Source organism: Mizuhopecten yessoensis, unplaced genomic scaffold (assembly GCF_002113885.1).
Source record: "Mizuhopecten yessoensis strain PY_sf001 unplaced genomic scaffold, ASM211388v2 scaffold8937, whole genome shotgun sequence".
Lineage (NCBI taxonomy): Eukaryota > Metazoa > Mollusca > Bivalvia > Pectinida > Pectinidae > Mizuhopecten > Mizuhopecten yessoensis.
The window spans coordinates 1,056,372-1,074,450 of record NW_018407797.1 but is presented as its reverse complement, the minus strand read 5'-3'; the positions used below and the strand labels follow the sequence as shown (position 1 = coordinate 1,074,450).

The window sequence follows — 18,079 nt, the reverse complement described above, 5'->3', positions numbered from 1 at the left end:
GTAACAATTATTTGATCTGACCCTTCACAACTCTAACATAATAGATGAGATTTGGTTGCTTATAACAAGAGTCACCTTGAATCAGGAACTTGTTTTTAAGACCTGATTTGTCTAACTTAAAAAAAATTGAATATAAATTACATTATACACTGTAGTTCTTGCACACAAAATACAGTAGATATTTGTATATAGTTCTATTTTATTTTCTAGCTCGCAAGTTGGATAGTAGACCCCCGGCCATCAATGGACTGGGACGCTACCTACCAGAAGACTCCAAGTGAGGTATGTAAGACATTTCTACTCAATGTCATAAAATAGTAAATCTAGGTCTGTTATGGACATTCTTTAAAAGCTATAGCTTACGATGGCAAGATGTGAAAATAGACTGTCACATCTATGACAGAAAAATTCTCTGTGTTTTCACATGTGATTTGCTGGGAAACTAACTTGATATTAAGAGGGATTCGTAACAAATCACATGATATAAAATAAGCTTGAGAAAAAAGACTAATTGGTCTTACACTTTTAGGATATGTTTATATATATATATATATGTATAAATTTGTACAAAGGTAAATTTTGATACATATATACATGTAAAATATGTATTCTGTATATAATAGCAAAAATTATATTTTAGCGAATATGATATTAAACAAACATGATATTATAAGTAACATGACATTAACAGGAATGCACTGTATCAGCTGACAGAAAGGAGGTCTTTTATTTAACTTAACTTTGATTTTAAAAATATTGTCAAGGTATATTTATTTACTTATTTATGTCATACTAATGAATTGTCAGTGAGTGTATCACACAAATCTATATTCAATATTGATAAAGTTATCTAATTTATGCTATATCAAAAACATTAGCCCTTGTAGTATTGTATTCTATACTCAAGCTCCACCTCAAATGCTATGGCTCAGATGATAGAAAAGTCCAGATCATTGCTTATATAAATAAATTCATTAGAATTTTTTCTATTTAAAAAATAAAAACAATTATGACCACTTGTGTTATCTTCTTGTATTTTGTACCAGGAGTTAGACCATCAGTATTCACCGTCTAGATGGTCCAAGAGGATGGGATCTGATGTCATAGTTGCTGACCATGCCCAGGTTACTGGAATAGGTAAGGTATTTTAGGTAGTTTATCAAGACATTATTTTACAGCCTTTCTAGGGGTATCCTTGCTGGATAACTTATCTAGTTCTTGTGGTCCTAACTTACAATCACTGTCACCAATTGAAACATTGAAGTTTGACTGTATGTTAAAAATAAATCAGAGAGTTGTTATTTTTGTAAAGAAAACAAGTTTTGTCATAGGAACTATACTATAATAGAAATGTACTTTTTTCAAATTTGATATAAATATTTACCAGGATTTACCAGGACTCAAAATATTAAAATACAATAAAATGGAACAAAAAACGCATTCAGAATTTTAGATACTGTGATGTAGTCTAATACAATGTGCTTTTAGCAATGTACACTGGCTATATTTTTGTCTAGTTTAATTGTTCTGTTATGCAATTATTTATTTATAGAAAGTGGGCATGCTAAACGTGATCTCGATTGTGAACTGGACATTCCATACGGAAAGAAACCCAAACAGAAGTTAGATATATTTGGGTCAAAATCTCTGTCTTCAGGTGAGGAAAGTTATCATGGTATTCTCACAAGTACATTGTACAGTTGTCTCCCTTTCTATAAATCATCTAACTCATTCACCCCTGAAGTTTCATAATGAACTATTCCAACCTTTGAATTGAAAGAGTTCAAATGTGTCTTCAGGGGTGAATGAGTTAATTAGAAACAATTGGTTCTTAAATTTGAAAATTTTAAATATCTTGGCTATTTTTTTCAATAATATCAATTTTCTGTAATTCTGTACAGGAACATTAATCTGCATATATACTGGTTAATTTGGGTGGTAGGAAGGAGCAGTGGATAGCACACTCAATCGCCTTTTATCAAGGCGGTCAGGTTCAATTCTCCGACTGGACATGAAAAAGTATGGAGTCTCCTTCCCTACCATGTGGGTTTTCTCTGGGGAAATCCGGTTTCCTCCCACATTAAGACCCCCTAATATAAGTTGATATCACTTGTTTTACAATTGTTGTTTAAGAAAATAAAGTTTAACTTTAAGTTTTGTACTGTATAATTTAAAATCCTTGGAATCATTTAAGTCGAAAAGATGGATCAGTGCTGATATAATTTTATTATTAATGTACCTGTGCCCACACACAGACCAAAGTTTAATCAGTTTGCATACATGAAAAAACCCGCTATGCAAAGCTGCACATTTAAATTTCCATTCCAATATTTTATGTACATATAGATCAAGCTAGCAATATTGTGCATATTTCACATACAGGTATTTGTATTATTTTAGTAAATTTTGACTAATTTCCAAAATGATTTAATTTTCAATTTATTGACAGTGCGTTGTTTGCCTTTAAGTCTAAGATTGTTATATGATCCCAGAAGTGTTAAGTATTGTTTTTGTTTATTACAGATGCTCCCATCTTTGTTTACATTCATGGTGGATACTGGCAATTTTTAGAGTGAGTTTGTTTTGTTTTTCATATACTCTGTTTTATGATACACAGAATCACTTCCCTTGTATTGGGACATAGATTATGGTAATAAATCCTGAAGAGCTCCATATCCGTATGGTGACCATATAGCATGTTTATCCTGTGCAATGAAATTGAGGTTCAATGAGAGCCATGTGTCCATGTGTCCATGTGCCCATGTGTTCATGTGTCCAAAGTGGAAAAAGTATGTGGGATACATGTTTCTCTTAATTACCCTGGATAGGTGTTATCCACACTTTTCCCGGTGCGAGATATCCTTTTCTCTTACCCTGGACTGGTGTGTCTCCTGTTTTAGCCGGGAATGATCAGCTTGTCTACCCCTAGGGGGAGATAGCCTCGTGCCGATTAGCACGTGTTCAATTGTGACGTCATTAAAATGCGTCTTCGGTAATTGTGACGTCATCAAAAGTGAATGACGATATGCATACCCCACATGTGTTTTTGTTTACAAACATGGCAGACTACTGTCGGTGGAGCTGTGACTGAAATAATAGGATGGGAGAAAAATAATCTTCCCCTACCTTGAGGGTGTAACAGAGAAATCTCCAACCCTCAGGTTGGAGAATTCTCTGTCACACCCTCAAGGTAGGGGAAGATTCTATTAATCTTACTCTAGGGTTGAGATGAGGGGATTCCCCTATTTATAACAGTGCTATGACGTCACTTCAACAATACAATGACATCATGTCAACATTCCATCAGCGTCATGTCAACCCTGAATTTAGCCTGTAACGTTTACATTACATTGTGTATATGATACATAATGGGTAAACAGGGTTAAGAAAAAGAATTATTCACCCTCTTGAGGGTGAGATAGGGGACTCTCAACCCTCGGGTAAAGATTCTTAAGTTATTTGACAACTTAAGAATCTCCCCCCTCGGGTTGAGGGAGTGAGAGATTCTGTTAGTCTCACTCCAGGGTTGAGACGGGGATTCCCCTATTTATAACAATTGTATGATGTCACGTCAATGATTCAATGAGACTGTAGCATTAACATTGCATTATGTATATGATACGGTCAACAAGGTAAGAGAAAAAGATTCATTCACTCCCTTGAGATGAGATGGGGAATGTCAACACTCGGTGGGGAAAGATTCTTAAGCTGCCAAACACGCATTCTTGATATCCAGGGGTTACACTCACTTAGACTCTCTTTGGATTAATGTTATAAATAGTGTATAATCTTTTTTTTTTTTTTGATCTTTTTCTACAGGAAGGAGAAGTCTAGTTTCATGGCCCCTACCCTAGTCAAGGCTGGCGCTGTAGTGATACCTGTTGGCTATGAGTATGCCCCACAAGGTTTGTGTAGATATGTCATGAACATCAAATTAAATATATCACTTTCAAGGGAAAATATTATTTAATTAACATGTAACAATGTAAAAACAACGTAATAAATAATAAAATATTAAATATATCACCTTCAAAATCTTCTTCTTCAAAAATACAAACCAAAGTTTTATTTAGTATTACTGGGTACATATCTGTGAATGTTGGATAGTCCTTATAGCTCTGTACATTTTGTATGATATATATATATAGTGTATAATGATCAAGATAAAATTTAAGGCTGACAAAAAAGACCATGTAGACATCTTGTTTTTTGTTTTGATTATTATTATCTATACATATTTTTGGTAAACTATACGAGTAAGTTAACAGAGAACAAGGTTACCGCGAGCGGTATATAATATGCCCATCACACATTGAATGAGCAGTTGTTTGTATGATTGAAATATATGAAGTATTTGTGAGTAATTGATATTAAAAGAGAAATCATTCAACATAACTGGTAGATCAATGAGTGCAATACAACATCATGGAACGCATGCATCGCATTAATGAAACCAAGGGGAATAACTCCAATAATTACGGTCGGATAATAATGGTTATCAAACTTGTCCAAGCTTCTACGGAAATTAACCTCGTCATAAATTTTGAAGTTAATTCATTAAAAATATTTAGGAATAATTGTTGTTTAGGAGAAATCGTTCAACAAAACTGGTACATAAATGAGTTAACAGAAAACTTGCATTTTAATTACAGTAATTTATATTATTGGAGTATTACCATGTTATAATGCAATCCAAACAATCTTATGGTCAGAGTAGAAGGTTTCAATCACATCTGCCTGCAGTTCGTTCACACAGAAATTGGAAAAGACTAAGTCAATTAATGTGCCGAAGTCCGTTGTAGGTTTGGCAATAAGTTGTTGGTAACCCATTTTTGAAGCAATTGACTCCAGTTTTTGTTGGTTAGCAGACTTCTTACTGAAGTCGACATTGAAGTCTCCCATTATGATGGTTTGACAGTCTTGCAGATGTTTGTAGTGAACTTTTGTTAGTGCTGCTTCCAATGAATGCATACTTGTCGATGGTGGCTTGTATAGGAACACTATTTTGATTGACAATATCTCAGTCAGAACAATTTCAATAGGAAGATGTGATTATTATGGTCGGATAATGGCGGTTATCGAACTTGTCTGAGCTTTCACCTTGTTGTGAAGTTTGAAGTTAATCTGTTAATAATTACTCGAGATATCGAGCGGACACTGTTTCGGCAAGTCCATAAAGGGGCATAACTCCACAAATAATGGTCGGATAATGGCGGTTATCGAACTTGTCCGAGGTTTCATGGTAATTAACCTTGTTGTGAAGTTTGAAGTTAATCCGTTAATAATTACTCGAGATATCGAGCGGACACTGTTTCGGCAAGTAAAGGGGCATAACTCCACAAATTATGGTCGGATAATGGCGGTTATCGAAGTTGTCCGAGGTTTCATGGCAATTAACCTTGTTGTAAAGTTTGAAGTTGATCCGTTAATAATTACTTGAGATATCGAGCGGACATCGTTCGCATGCCCGCCCGCTCGCCCGCCTGCCCGCCCGCTCACGTGATAACATAATACGTCCCCGTCTTCGACGGGCGTATAAAAAGGGCATTAATACATTTTGTACATCTAATGACATATTATGACAAATTAATTTAAACAGAATATTAAAAAAAGTCATTGAAATTTACTCTTTCAACTACCTGGTTCATGAGAAAATAAGCTTTAAACATATTCTGAACGACAGTTATAATGTTGTGTAGTACATTATGTACCTCAACAGATGAGAAGAAGAGTAAAACCTTGATGTTATGCCCTATATTCCATATTTCCAACCTCACTTACTGCCAATATAATTCAAGGTCCCTTTTTTCTCTCAAAAATTTCCTTTTCATTTTATTTCCTCAGTTTTTTGAGTGGCCATGTGGTTAAGGCTTCTGACATTCTGCTACCATCAGCCCTCCACCACTGGGTGGCCGGTTCGAGGCCTACATGCATATAGGGCATTTGCCAGGTACTGGCTGTAGGTCGGTGTTTTTTCTCTGGGAACTCTGGCTTTCCTCCACCACCAAAACCTGGCACGTCCTTAAATGACCATAGCTAAACGTTTATAGGACGTAAAACACAAACAAACCAAACGAAATATTTTTTTTGTACAACAAGGTTTTACTGTATATCATAGTACCTGTCATCATTCTATTATAAAGTATAGGACATCTGTATTGTACCTCTCCATACAATTATGGTACCATGCTGTCAAGAAAAGTGAAATTGTTTTTAATGTAGCTCAGTTACTAAATAGCACCAATGTAAATAGCTTATGAATATCCTAGATTTTAACAAGTAATGTATTAACTCATTCACCCCTGAAATTTCATAATGAACTATTCTGACCTTTGAATTGGAAAAGTTCAAATGTGTCTTCAGGGGTGAAGAAGTTAATTTGTCCTGAGTTTTATCAATTTACACACCAACTAAATATCACCCAATGTTGATGTTGATTTCAGCAAATATGGATGAAATTGTGACCCAGATTAAGGAAGCAGTGACCTACATCATTAAGTGGGCAGTTCAGCGTGGGTCAAGGTAATGTGTGTTATTAAACAATGAACCGTACCAACTTATGACTGCTATTTACCCATGTGAATAAAACCTTGATAAAAGTGAAAAATATATGCAATACTGCCAAATGTTTCTGACACACTTTTGTCCTTAATATATGAGAGTAAAATTACCAAAACGGGAAGTACAATTAGAGAATTTACCATTCATAGTGACTCCATTGTGGAGGGGTGGAGTTCATGTTGGTGGAGTATTGATTTTATGGGTGGCCAGCAAATGTTTCAATGAGTGAAAATTTCCTGGTTTGGAGCAATGCCAAGCAGTAAATATAATGTACCCAAATAAATACCTTATATATTCCCTGTGTAACTATTATCCTCTCATGTGTTATTACCTAGCTTGAATCCAAAATGGTACGATACACCTTACATTTAGACAGTTACCCCGAATCAACCAAAACATCATTTGAGATAGAGTAACCCAACTTGAACCCCTTATAGTCAATGATGACTCGTGAATTATCTTAAACTCCCTATGATCCATCCCTTTAACTGCGAGTTTCCAGCTTGAGCCCCCTAGGATCCATACTTCAGCTCGTGAACCCCTCAGATACACATCTTGATTCATTTTGAAGGACAAGGTATATAAATCAGTGTTGCGGATTATTTTATTTTTTCACTCATATCCTGATTATGATAAAGCAAAATAATTAGCCATATCAAACAAAACACATTAGGAAAAATGACCTTTGTTATTATTTTTACATCTGGTTATGAAAAGGAAACAGTTGATTAAATTTCAATCTAGAAATTTCATGGCAATCTTTTATATATCTTTTCTACACCCTTTGAATATGCCATATGACAAAATTAAAGGGGTGTGGTTAGCTAGTTGATTAGTTTTGGGTTATAAAAATAAAGATTATAGCAGAGCTTTACGGAAATTACCACAACTTCAAAGCCAATGACTCCTTTCATCTTGGTCAAAAGTCTGAAATCTAAAATACACACTCTTGTATTAGGAGCAGGAAAATGCACGGCCAGGCCGGGGTTTAAAACAGTGACACTCCAAATTCTAGAAGGACACTCTACCAACTGGGCTACTTCGCCCCCTAAGACACAACTATTTATAACCCAAATTCAGGTATCCCCTTGACAAGTATTCACCCAGTACTAGAAACAAGGGTTGGTCACAGGCACCAGATGTAATAGGAGCGGAAAAATGCACGGCCAGACCAGGGTTCGAACCGGGGACCCTCCGAACTCTAGACAGACGCTCTACCAATTGAGCTACCTGGTCACTGACGATCAACCCAGTCTAGTTCTGCTACACTTGATCATATCATTCCCAAGGTGGCATGTATAGAACCTTTAATTTTGTCATGACAAAGTCCAAGGGTGAAGAACAAGATTTGTGCATTTATAAAGCGGAACCCTTGAATATGGAATATGATGGAAATTGAGATGGTTGAGAAGAAAAATATGAAAAACCAAAGTAAATGTCAATGAATCAATACAAAAAGTGAGGATATGACCAAGGTCTGTGTTCATTCTTACAGAGGTGTGTACATCAGTGGTCACTCCGCAGGCGCCCATCTAGCCGCCATGATGCTCAGCGTGGATTGGATGACGGAGTGTAATCTCACCTCTGATATTGTTAAAGGTACATAACCTCACAACTTGAATCAATGAATTTGTTTTTGTCTCGCTGTCTTCATTGTCTCTCCAATGTGGTGTATCACAAAGTGCAACCTCTAAAAAGCATCTGGTTTCTTTCAAGCGAAATGGTCATTGAAAAAAAATAGGATGGACTCTAATTAAGCATCATTTGCTAAGCTTTCCACATCTACGATTTAATTAAGATAATAAAATGCTACATTTAGCAATAAAATGTTAAAATGTTTTAGAAATATTTATACATGTAGTAGTAATCAGCTTATCGGCTTATCAGAATGTTACGGTAGTCAATATTACAGAAACAATGGAACTCTTTGATGAGGAGATACAATAAGGTAACTTGGACCCTTAATAAAAAGATTATATATTATTTCTATTTGACTTTCCGTGTAGGAGCCGTCCTAGTGTCAGGAGTGTTTGATCTCCGTCCAATAGTCTACACCTATGTCAACGATCCCTTGAAAATGACAAGGTATGTCGACAAGTCACGTACATGTATACAGCTCAAGATTCAAAGGTCTTAATTTTGTAATTTTCCTTCATAAATACTATACAATTGTTTAATCTTGTGGATGTAAAAACTCATTTAATTTTTTCTGTTGCACTTTTTTTCAACATTTTGTTTAGACCTAGTTAGCCTCAATTCAACTGGCATTACGGATGTTTGAAATTCAAACGCTCGTGAATATTAGCAAATATACAGTAACTGGTATTAGCTGTTAAATTATGATGTTGCAGATATTTTTAAATAACTGTCTTGTCTTGAATCTTCATTTCGAGGGTTGAATCAAGACAAGACAGTCTTCGGCCCTAATCATCCACATATTAACACCGCCCTATCATCTGATAATGTAACCAACCTACCTGGTGAATATATAGAGGTGATTAGTTTGTTTATTGTGTGAGACAAAAAAAATTAGAAATCAATTTTTATCATAACTTATGGTTATGATGTCAGTTTTGAATGTCTATATATCCTTGACCTCTGACCCCTAACATCTACCAAGGAATGCTCATTTAACTCATTCACTCATGAAATTTCATAATGAACTGTTCCAACCTTTGAATTGGAAGAGTTCAAATGTGTCTTCAGGGGTGAATGAGTTAATTAATACTGGTATTATACTAAGTCATGTTACTATCATTTATGATAAATGTTGAAATGTTTGTTCCAGTGAATCTGCCTGGAATAACAGTCCTTGTAAACATGTGGAAGCCATAGCTCATCTCAGTCGCCATAGAAACATACTTATTGCAGTTGGAGAGTTCGACTCGCCATCATTTATCAAACAGAGTCAACAATTTGAAAAGGTTTGTGAAAATTATAGCAGGTTTTGGATGCCCTCTAGGTTTATACATGTACATATGACCACTGCTGATCATGACTGCATTTCAAAGTCTATACATACAAAGAAAGACATGACTTCGGATAGCAATAATGTTTGTGTAAGTAAGTTATTGTTATTTTCTATCCAATGAAAACTTGCATTTTATGGTATCAATAGCCAGTGCTATGCGGTCTTGTTTCAGCTTAGACATGAACTTATGCAGACGAGGGAGCAAGGAAGCCACTAAAATTAGAATACTGCCAAATTTGGCAGACTCACCAGGGTTAGACACTATCTATAATTGCTGGATAGTCCATTAAGGAAAAGTCGAATAAATCATTTGCTAGTCCTACTCCAATGTCACTTGTCCAAGAATTTCTTATGGAGCATCCCCAGCATGAAACATTAAAAGCAGTTGGCTCTAGCCAGGAGACTTAAAAATAATTACAAGGTACTGCCATTAAGATATGTTGAAGTTTTAGGAACATTTTCGCAATTTTTATGCAATATAAATATGTCTGAAATTGTTTTCTTAAAGGAATATTTATATTTCCTAATCTATCTATCAAACGATATTTTGTTAATATATTTTTTACAAGAGACCAAAGTTGGGTTAGGTGATTCACTAGTCCTTGCTGAATCTATTAGTTTCGGACTTGTGTTAGTGTCAAACCATGCTTACAGTGTAACGGTTCTCCTCTTTATAATCTCGGCAAGGCAATATAGACCTTATACTAGGCTAGTGTAGCAGATTTTAATTGTTCATAGGATTACGGTCCATTCGCTAGAGGGATTTTCCCTTTAGCTCAGTGGTAGAGCATCTGACAAGGAGGTCTGGGATTGGGTTCGATCCCTGGTGGCAGCATACAAACTACTGTCTTCCTGTTTTGGCACCATTTGGAAATTCCCTCTAGCATATCAAGATAATTCAAACAAAATCGAAGGAAGAATATATTCAGAATATATCAACTGAAAAATCTTTTGTTGAAATCATCATTTTTATCGAAATTTCCTGATTGTATATGGTACCATAAGTAAGTAAATGATATACACCTGGTGACATTAATAATATCGGTCACTACTCTTTTCAGGCATTAGACACACGTGGACTATCAACACGATTTTTAAACATTGAAGGGTTGGACCATTTTAACATAGTAGAAAATCTCCGGTTTGAGGACAATCTGCTTCTAAAGGTTTGTAGAAAAATCTTTGAATCAATTGTTATTAACCCTTTCACCACTGTAGACCATAATGGACTCATCCAGATCAATGTATGGTAGAGTCTACTAAAGTTACATAGGGGTGAAACGGTTAATTTCTTATCATTTTGCATGAAAATCTTTGTATGATAGTGGCAGAAATGTTCAGCTCATGTAAAGAATCCAATATGCACTGATGGTAGCTGCCTTTTTTCCCCCTTGCAGCTGATTCTTTTCCTGGGGACAATTTTTAGGGGAAGAAAGAAACATTTACTTCACTGTACTACTGGTGTGTTGTTGCAGGTTCATTCTGTAGGAAATAATTTACACCACAGCGTCATTTCTAATAAATGCAAATCTTTTCAGGACTAGTAATTTATTTCTGATCAGCTTTAAACATATCATTAATTCAAATTTTCAAAATGCAATTCTGAGTAACACCTTTAAATCAACATCAATTGCTCTGTCTCTTGTCCTCAAGAGATGAAATTTGAATTCTCACGACGCATACAATTTTAGGTTTAGTTTGAACCCTATTTTATGTTTGTCAGTTCAAAACTTTTTGAACAGGTATTTGGTAAAAGTTTATAATACTTTGCTGTAAAGCTTATAATCCTACTTCAAACAATCCAGCCCTGAAATCTCACAAACATTTGTTACATGTTTTGCTGTTATCGTGATGAATGGACAAAACGAAGAAAAATCATTCTACAAGTCATGCTTTCCTTATCTGCTGTTTTCCTGGCTTTTCCACCCTTAAGATTTACTGTTTAAGAAATAAGCATTTTCATTGTTTATATAATCAATAATAATGTTTTTTATATAAAAAAAAACCCAAACATAATCTATATGTTCAGAAAATATCAAATACAAATGTTCGATTTCTCTGGTCTAATTTTGCTAAGAAAAATATGCAATATTTATTTAAGAACATCTTGTTTCAATATATTTTTTTTCTTTTCTGCAGGAGGTACTGACACTGTTGGAACTTATGTAACACCTCCCGGCTATCCTGGTTTGTAATAACCATACATTCAAACAGAGACTACCTTCTAGAACGTTGAAAACCTTCTTAAAGGATTTGATGCAGTCAATGACTTATCTTAAAAATTACAGAAATGTTCCAATTCAGCAACAAAAGGCATTTTGCTGTCACATGTTGGAAAAACATGTTGTTGTTTTTTTACTATATGAGAGATTTTTTGGTTCTTTTGAAACCATCAGATGTGAGTAAAGATAGCAAATACCAATCCGATAAAAAAAATATTCCAAGAATATTTTCCACATTTACATTAAATGGTTTATCCATGTTTACCCTTTTTTAAAACCCACAAAAACAGACCATTTTTGAAATTAAGGTTTTTCGTAGTTTTATTTATGGGGAAACATTTCCATGGGCATTGAAAAACATGAAAGAAATTATCAAAATAATGTTTTTATGTAACTAATACGTATACTATTACCAGATATTCTTTGTTGTATTAATTTCTAGAAAGACTGTTATTAAAAATTAAAAATTAATTTTAATTAGATTAAGGGCATTAATACGTAAATGATACAATTAATGATTAAAGACTACCATTGTCTAACAAAATGTATTGTTAGATTGCACTGAGAGAGAGAAAATCTATTATCAACCGCATAAACACAAACACCGCCTGATGCTTATTTAGAAAAGAATTTTTGGCTCAAGTTTTAACCAATATTCCTCAATTCCTTACATTTAAATCTCCAGAGTACCTCATTTGTCCTTACAGTTGTGTTCAGACTGCATTTAACAGTAAGTGTTTTCTGTCTAAAGGACAGGAAATAACTGAAAAAAAAGATCACATTATTAACTTTTAGACACCAGTATTACTCTCCATGTTGTTCTGCACTGGGCTTAATACACATCCTCAATACTCCATCGGTTATGCTCACTTTTGCTCTCTGCACCCCTGGGATATGTCATAGCGAAATTGAAGACACACAACTAGCTATATGATTGGTCTCAGGTAAAAAAACTGACCAATCTCTAAGGCTGAAACCTGTCCTTTGTAGATTAAATAGGAAGGACACCCGACTTCAAAGCCAGTAAAAACAAAAATTACACGACCGACCATTTTTTTATGTTCATCAAAGGATCAAACCACCTGGTAGTCTTCTTGTCTCATTCACAAGGTGATGCACACTGATCATGAGCCTTCGATTGTTCTATGACATAGTCCAGGGGTGCAGAGAACTAGAGGAGAAAGTGAGCGTAATCCCTGGAGTATCGAGGATGACCTTTACAGACCTATAATGACAACTACAACCATGGATCGGGGGTTTGACCCCTGGGGGCAGCACACTTCTCTTCCTGTTAAGGCACCATTTGGAAATTCCCTCTAGCGCGAAGCTGGAAGGCGACTGTAATCCTATGTAAAATTAAAATCTGCCACATTGTAAATTACTTTGTTCATATCTTATATACAATGTCACCTAAACAATTACTAAAATTTGCTTGTGCTAGGGTCTTCTCCTTTCCTTTGTTTTGTTTGTCCCTGTAACTGTAACTGACTTTGTTTGGAGCATATATATATCTCATGTTTTCTGTCAACTATAAATACCATATACATGTCAGTACCTCTTGGGATTGATTGCTGGGTTAAAAACTGCAATTAAGTCTTGTATACAGAGTTATGGTCCTTTGTGGGGTTCTTTTTCATTCCAATGCTTGTCTCCGGAGGTAGGGGTCTTTGGATTGTTCACAAAAATTTGCCTCATTGGGATTAAAAATAACCACCCTCAGATAGTATGCACATCAGTACTTAAGGTCACTCCACACTTTCGCAATTAACCAGCAAAATTCGTTGAAACTTTCATATAATGGTTATGCAACTATGTAGAGTTGATTTTATGAAAATCTAAACACTCCAATAGTTTGGGGACTTTTTTGGAAAAAATACCAAAAAATTGAATTTTCGTCAATTTTAATATTTTCCGGTTTTTTTTGTGTATGACATTGTTCGGAACAATAACAACAATAATAAAATGAAAAGAAGCATTTCTAATTAACCCTACAAATATTTAATTTATCGCAAAATATGTAACATATGTTACACAAAGTGTTTTTTATTGAATTTGTACGGATAAAAGTGATTATCTACAAGCTAAAAGCAAACAGGACACAAAGATCTATACATATAGAATGGGAAATTGAACAAAATATACACAATGGCTTTATAATTAATTTATTTTACATTTTACAATCACTTCGATCCGGGTGAGAGTTATCTTCCTTGAAAAAAATCGGAACTTTTTGCAGAGGGGTGACATTTACACAATGACAGTTGTCCCTGTTTACATATAACAAAAATGATGGAAATAAATCAAAAATATGATATCAAAATTATCAATTTATTGTTCTTTAATGGAACCAAATTACCCTCAGTCATGTACACTTTGGACATCATTCCACAGTCCGCTAACTCACGGTATATTTATAATTACATGTCAGGTACATATGTGACCAGAGGCTATCGCATGGTATGCCGTTCTCACGTGCACTCACACATGCATTTCATAGGTATCTTGATATTTTACAAAACATTATTTTCACAGAGTAAGTAGACTACATTTGTAAACACGATTTAATCGACAGAGCGAAACTCCCTCAACAGCGAAAATCGTAACGACCTCGAGCTTATGAACTCGTGTAAGCACGTGATATGCACATGTGAGGTTGGTACGTCCGCATTCCATGTGTTTCCTATATGACCTTCTTGAGGTCGTCTGGTCTCATGTCACTGTCTTCCCGTGAGTCTGTTTATGTCTATGAATTGGAAAGCTTTATTCCTGAAGTACGTGTGATTATACATTTCCCGGTAAAATCTCGATATCGGGTGTTGACATATCATCGGCACGCACGTGTACTATTGTTTACCAGGGGCCTGTTCGTTTATGCGGAACAACCGGTTTGACCGTTTATAAATGTAACAATTTCGGGTATAAATCCTGGCGGACCTGCAAATGTGTATGCAGGCCTTGCAAGGCTTTCTCAAGGCTCGCCTGAAAGCAGCATCAGATTACTAGGTCCGACCTTATTTAATAAACGAACAACAGTGGTCCGATCGGTTTGACCGTTTAAACGAAAACGGCCCAGGTGTTACTATAATTTGCACTACGATTTTGAATGCCCGATACGCAATACGGAAATGACGACACGGTGTACATGCACATTTCGATCAAGATAATTGAGTCCGAGCTGTACTTTTTCCGGAAGTACGTCACGAAAATGGACGCTGATGACGATGTGTGGAGCCACCTTAAGCTACACATAAATTAACTTGAAAACTGACTTTCCATTTTTTAAGACTATGAAGCAGGATTGTACAATTTTGTCGTCTGCATCCTCGATACTCAAGGGGTTACGCTCACTTTTGCTCTCTGCCGTGCACCCCTGGAATATGTCATAACAAAATTGAAGGCTCAGTGTGCGCCACCTTGTTGATGAGACAAGAAGAATAGTTTGATACTTTGCTGTACATCAAAAGAATCTCGCAGTCGCATAACAGTAAAAACTGGTTAGCTTTGAAGTCGGGTGATGCTCTGCTGTAATCTTCAAAGGACAGGTATCAGCCTAGCGATTGTACTATGGTGGCATATTTCCCGTAATACGGAAACGTAAATGGACCTCTACTTATTGTAATAAATGTCACTTTATCGACATAAGGTATGTCGACTTAACGACATTTTACTTGACATATCGTCATATAAATGTCGACATTTCGTGTTATATTATAACTTGTCAAAATAGTTTACACGTAGAAAAATAATGTCGAAATGTAGAAACTCGTCTTAAATCGTATGTCGATAACTAAAAGTCGATATATTGTGTTATATTACAATTTATCGTAATGATTAAGTTGATTATGCCGATAAGATATATCGGATTTTAAGAACCTCGACATAAATATGTTTTCATATTATGATCAATTATATATAGCAAGATATGTATGTTGACATAACGTTATAATAAAGAAGCCAACGTCGTATGTCACAATATAAATCATTAACGAAGACGGCAAAGGAACAAGGTACATGTACCTGCACGTCGGGCTGAAATACATGCAGAAGGAAATATGCATCTGGTAAGTTTACAGTTACATTTAAATATACACATATATATTTATCTTAAATTGCTAGTATTACTCGTGTGTGGAGAGAAAACATTTTGAAAGTAGAGATATAAAATGTTATTTCATCCAATCAGAGGGCAGACGGGTTTTCTTAAATGATGATACTCGCGTTCCATTTGTCCGAATACAACACATTTACTCTCACATAATACTAATAATTGAACGAGTGGTGACGTTTTATTAGTTATCTAATTACTTAATATAACCCCTTTTCCAATTTTCCTAAACCATACCATAGAAACCACATCCCAGCCCATCTTTTAAGTATTTTAGTTCCCAATAGTGGGACGCCAGTTCTTATCGAACAAGTGGTCTGTTGCAAACTTTTGATACTATTTGTTAAAATTATGTGAATTTTATGCCGATCTTCGTTTTAGAAATTCTTCAAATTGACACAATAATTGAACAACAATTAAACAAGAATATTCGGAAAAACAGAAGCAAACCTGAAAAAATCGAAAGTCCTTTTTGAAACATCCCCCCTCCTTAACTACACGATTATCAACGAAGTCACTACTAGTTACAAATTCAATGTGTCCTTTTTTATCAGTCATTGCTATCTAGAGAAGACGTATTGATAATTATTATGTATGCGTCTTTCTCGAATTATATAATAAATAGAATCTAACAATCTGTACATGTTATATAGAATTGATTAATCTCGTTGATTAATTTTATATAAAATAAATAAATTCGTTTATACAAGGGTAAACTGTTTACAGAAGTCTGAGAGACCACCTGGTTTTTATTATACATGTATATATATGACGGATAGACAAGCAGATTCCCCTTCATTTGGAGGGGAGGGGGGTTATAATTATGTGATATTGACCTGGAATTTGTACCAGACCGGTATGTGAAATAAAATTCACTTGTTTAGAGGTAATATTTCATATTTCTTTAATGGTAAATAGCGAAATATTTTGTAACATCAAATTGAAGCAATAATTGAGATCAAAACCCAAAATAAAACTTTGTACGGGCACTGCATTGGAGATGAGGGTACCCTATAGTAATCATGGTGGCCGTCAGTCTATCCATTTACACTTTCATTTCCGGAATCCAAATTTTTTAAAGGACTAATCGTTTTGAAATTTAACATTTTTTAATTATTTATTAAGATACGTACATGTATATGTGCAATAGGGGTTTAAAATGTTCTAAGGTCAAAGCCAAGGTCACTGTTACTAAAAATAGACCATGGGTGTTATATACTGTCCTTATCGCAGATTCCAGAATGCTAATCTTTTTGAAATTAAACAAGGTCATAGAGTGTGATATGCAGATGTGTAATAAATGTTTAAAAAGTTTCTAAGGTCAAGGTCATCATTATTAGAAATAGACCATGATGGTTTATAGTCAAGCACATGGTGGGGGAAATCAGGGAGAAGAAAAGAAAAAGTGTAAGTATAAATATACTAATTTTATAATGCAGCTGGCTAGGAATACGTGTCACCATATGAATCAATTTTGATATTGTTTATGATTATACAGAGTGTGCTACCACGGGCAGAGAGTCCAGGCCAATAAAAGGAAATAAAGGTGAATTTGTAAAAATCACTTTTCATTCAGTAGTAAAGGGATTTTGAGTAATTATAGTTGATCTGGATCATCAATTGGCCAAGAGGACTAACTTTGTAGAAATGTCTACCTGGTATTAAAGGACATGTGTTTCTTCCATGGGACAGAGAGGCAGAGTCCAATAAATGAATGATTTAAATTTCTACTCTATAGGGTAAATGGGTGTTGACATGATAAAGTTGGTCTGAAGCATCCTACTCTTATCGCTTCTGATTGGGTAAAATGCAAATAGTGTGGATTAGTTCAATAAAATTTAGTATGTAGGTGTATTTTGGCAATGTAAATTCTACCTCTGCAAGATGGCTGTGGTTGCCCGGCATGCGATTGATTGATATTTTGCAATATTAGCCAACTTTGTTTATACTTTATCAATTTGAGAGTCAGATTCGCGATGGCCAACCTGGCTTCTGATTGGCTGATAAATGGCTTAAAGTACAGTTATTAGCTGCGGGGATTACAATGCCATCTTTTGTGGCAAATTATTTGCGACTACAGGGCTAGTTTGGTAGTCATTACATATAGTTTCGATATCACAAAATAATAGAAACTTTTCTCTTCTTTTAAAAAAATGTGTTTTATTGAAAAATGTTGGACATTCAGATTAAATTCTAAATCTTAATTGTAATTGCTAGTGC

General features: G+C 35.0%; 1 protein-coding gene across 1 annotated transcript; it reads left to right on the top strand.

The window, feature by feature from the left end:
• Positions 1-214: 214 nt before the first annotated feature.
• LOC110456887 (kynurenine formamidase-like) lies at positions 215-11,872 on the top strand. Its single transcript, XM_021507922.1, has 11 exons — positions 215-282; positions 1,047-1,137; positions 1,553-1,657; positions 2,524-2,572; positions 3,820-3,905; positions 6,444-6,522; positions 8,057-8,160; positions 8,568-8,646; positions 9,350-9,485; positions 10,594-10,698; positions 11,672-11,872. The coding sequence occupies exons 1-11, from the start codon at positions 244-246 to the stop codon at positions 11,699-11,701; spliced, it is 903 nt and encodes a 300-aa protein (XP_021363597.1). The 5' UTR covers positions 215-243; the 3' UTR covers positions 11,702-11,872.
• The last annotated feature ends 6,207 nt before the right edge of the window (positions 11,873-18,079 follow it).